This window comes from Phaseolus vulgaris, chromosome 2 (genome assembly GCF_000499845.2).
Source record: "Phaseolus vulgaris cultivar G19833 chromosome 2, P. vulgaris v2.0, whole genome shotgun sequence".
NCBI classification, from domain to species: Eukaryota; Viridiplantae; Streptophyta; class Magnoliopsida; order Fabales; family Fabaceae; genus Phaseolus; species Phaseolus vulgaris.
The window spans coordinates 24,222,501-24,226,394 of NC_023758.2; the positions used below are offsets into that span (position 1 = coordinate 24,222,501).

Genomic DNA, 3,894 nt, shown 5'->3' on the forward strand with positions numbered 1-3,894 from the left:
CTCCTAGTAGAATTTAGAGTTTCTAACTTTCTAAAATTGACCCGCATTCATAGTGACTGCGGACACCATATAAAACATTTAAATATTACATAAATTATAATGCCAAACAAAATTACTACTTTGTTTATTAGATATTGAATGAATCCTCACGCTGCCTATTGAGACCTTTTGAGGATAAGGATATATAGATAAACAATATTTTTGTTTTTTCACGTGTGAAAAATGCGTAATCATTATCTTGAGAAAGAAGATCAGGATTATTTATCTTCACGAGCAGAGCTATAGTTTAAATCAGATAAGATAAGAAATGAAGAAATTTAAATATATATTGAATATGTAATCTTGGTCTCTGTTTTATATAATTTAGTTTCTTAATTTTTAATTATTCATTATTTTATTTTATTTGAAAAAAAAATTGATTATGTAGTTTAAAAGAATTATACATATAAAATTAACTTCTCTTAATTTTCAATAGATTATTATTTATCTTTGTAAAAATTTAATAGATGAACTTTAGATGAGGAAGTTTCTTATGATTTTAGGATTATGTGTTCAATCTGGATTATTAGGAAAAATTCATAGTAAATTGACTGAAAATAAGTAATAATAATATAAATTGATGCAATCAGACACCCCAACAGTCCATTGTTTTGGGTGAAAAAGAAAAAAAGACAAGAAATTGACTGGACATTTTTTTTATATTGTAGCTAACTGAACAGTGATAAAATTAGCACTTTCTTAAAAGTAATATATACTTATGATTCTATACAAATCTATCCAATTATCCATAACGTAAACTATAAGGTACGTTTTGATTAATTCCACTAAAATGTATTAAAACACAAATGGATATATTTAATAAGCAGAAGACATTATTAAATCTTAATTAATTATATACACTAATACATAAATGATTCCAGTCTTATAATTAATTTTGGCATAATTTTTTATACAATTTTATCTTTACTTTTAAAAAAAAAAACATTTCCCCTAATTTAAGATATTTGACCAGATATGTAAGATGTTGAACACTTTCCCATTTGAATCTTATCAATAATAAGTAAATCAAGCAACGATAATCAGGGAAGAATCCTGATTCATGATGAAGGGAGAACCTACGGCTGTGATTGCGTGAGCGGAGTGTGGGCCCATGGGTACTCTGAAAAAGGAAGATGCCTTGGAATATTCTTAGTGGCCGCATAACTGCAACATGCTTTTGTTGCTTTCAATTTTTATTTATAATTTGTAATTTTGCAATCCCATCCCTCCTCCTTCCTAATTCTCCTTATTATTTAGTTCTCTTTGTCCCTTATAAGCCTGCCCTCGTTCTCCACCATCACAATCAATTTTCCTTATCTACTCCATTCTTTTCTCTTCCACTCCCTTTTTCTCTCTCTTTCTCTTTAAACAAACTCACACAACAACATGTGCGCGCCCATATCCGAACTCGAACAGGAAGAGCTGCTCGAAAAGCTAGAGGTCTTCAAGATCAAAGGCCGCGACAAGCATGGCCGCAAGATCCTTCGCATTATTGCAAAATTCTTCCCAGGTCAATTTAATTCCTAATTTTTATTTTATGGATTTTAATTGTGACCGTATTCTGATTTGTTTTTCCGATTTCACCAATTCTTTATCAGCGCGGTTGATCAGTATTGAGGTGCTGAAGAAGTACCTGGAGGAGAGGGTTTTCCCGAAGCTGGGGAAGAGGAAATTCGCAGTGCTCTACGTGCACACCGGCGTGCAGAGAAGCGAGAATTTACCCGGAATATCCGGTCTCCGATCGATCTACGACGCGATTCCGGCCAACGTGAAGGAGAATCTGGAAGCCTTTTATTTTATTCATCCGGGCTTACAGGCCCGCCTTTTCCTAGCTACCGTTGGCCGCTTCCTCTTCAACGCTGGGTATGTTACGCCATCTTCCTTCATTAATTATTTAATTAATAATTCGTTATTAATTTTATTATTATTATTATTATTCAAATTATATATAGATCCATTTTCATCATTCATAAATACTTCACACATGCTTCATGCATCCCTCACAATATTTTTATTTATTCCCTAGTTTTTCCATTTCTCTCAGTCAAAAAATTTGGTACCATGCAACTGCAAGTTTTTTATTAAAAAAAAAAATCAAACTCTTTTATGTTGATTTTTTCTTATATGATGATGAAAACATGTTTTTTTTTATCATTATTATTATTACGAGAACATTATTTCTCAAAATAAGATGTAAATCTGAAAAGAATTTGTCAGTCTCTTCATTATTAAATGGAATTTTTTTTTCTTTAAATATGAATTTTTCACTGGCTACCTGTCAAATCTCAGGAAAATCTCTTGGATTATTGATTCTATCTTTTTTTCTGTGTTATTTTTTATTTTTTCAATGAATTAAATTCAACATTTTAAAAGAATTTAAATATTTAAAAAGGATTTACACTATTAAATTTAAAGTTTTAACTATAGTACAAATATGATTATTTATATGAAATTAAGTGTTTAATTATGCAATGGGGAAGATGAGTTTCAATCAATTGTCATTGTGGCGGCTCTTAGTAATTGGTTGTGAGTCTGATTAACATGTGAATGTGGGATTTGATTGCGTGTGGTAGGTTGTATGGAAAGTTGAAGTACATTAGCAGGGTTGATTATCTGTGGGAGAACATGAGAAGGAACGAGGTGGAGATTCCGGAGTTTGTGTTTGATCATGACGAGGATTTGGAATACCGTCCGATGATGGATTACGGGTTAGAGAGTGATCACGCCAGAGTGTACGGTGGTGCTCCCACTATGGATTCACCTGTGACCACGTATTCCATGAGGTGCATCTCATAGGATTCTCTCCAGGGGATTCAGTAACCCTTTGGCCCCTTGTTTCCTGCGTTAGTTAGACTGGGCCTAGCTGTTAGTTAAATGGGCCCATAGCTATGTGGATGTTGATATTGTGCAGAAAAAAAAAAAAGGTGCCATTATTAGGTTTTGCTAATGTGGTAATACTTATCCAATAGCATTTTAAGTTTTGGTTGGGGGATTCAGTTCCCTGATATTAAAAAGAATTCCACCCACTGATTCTTCCCATGTTCTTTGCTCTTTCACATTCTCCCATTCATTTCTCAATCTTATCAGAATCTCTCCACTATCACTTTATCCTAATTAAAAAATATCACTTTATCCTAATTAAAAATATCGTGTGCCAAGAAATTTTTTATCAAAATATATTTATTTAAAAAAATTACCCAAATAAATTCATTCACTACTTACATGTTGAGAACATGATCTACAGGGAGTTGAATTTTCAATAGTAACACTCAATTTTTTTTCTTTTTTCCATTTTTAAAAAAGTTAAAAAATCAGATAAAGTGAGAATAAATTTATTTGAATAATATTTTTTAAATAGATTTATTTTAGAAAAAATAGCTAAACAGCCCTCTTTATGTATTGTACAAGAGTAAACCTTCAATTCAGATAACTAACATATCTTGATACTTAGTATATTATTTTTCACTTAATTTATAAGCATATCCAACTTGGTTTCCTCAAGTTTATTCGTGTCTATAACAAAGTTAAATAAATTATATTTATTGATTGTGGTTTGTAAGAAATAGCATTACATAATTATTAACTTATCGAAATTTAAATAAATTACATTACATGAAACTTATCCAAGTTATTGAATTGACACTTGTCTTGAGTTTTCCCTCGTCTTGTGTTTCTATAATTGGAAATTTAAATAGTTTGTTTTGTAATTGTATTTAAAGTTGCTTAGAATAATAAGTATGATAACTTATATGTTCAACTTTATAAAAACTCATCATTGATTTATAATTATATATGACACATTTCAAAACAATGCCGTTAAAATTAAGGAAATTATGTTGTCAAAATCGACTTATG

The 3,894-nt window shown here is 30.6% G+C and overlaps 1 protein-coding gene across 1 annotated transcript; it reads left to right on the plus strand.

Annotated features, from left to right (window-relative positions):
• The first annotated feature begins 1,161 nt into the window (after nt 1-1,161).
• Nucleotides 1,162-3,065, plus strand: LOC137811004 (uncharacterized). Its single transcript, XM_068612543.1, has 3 exons — nt 1,162-1,549; nt 1,638-1,902; nt 2,613-3,065. The coding sequence occupies exons 1-3, from the start codon at nt 1,426-1,428 to the stop codon at nt 2,833-2,835; spliced, it is 612 nt and encodes a 203-aa protein (XP_068468644.1). The 5' UTR covers nt 1,162-1,425; the 3' UTR covers nt 2,836-3,065.
• The last annotated feature ends 829 nt before the right edge of the window (nt 3,066-3,894 follow it).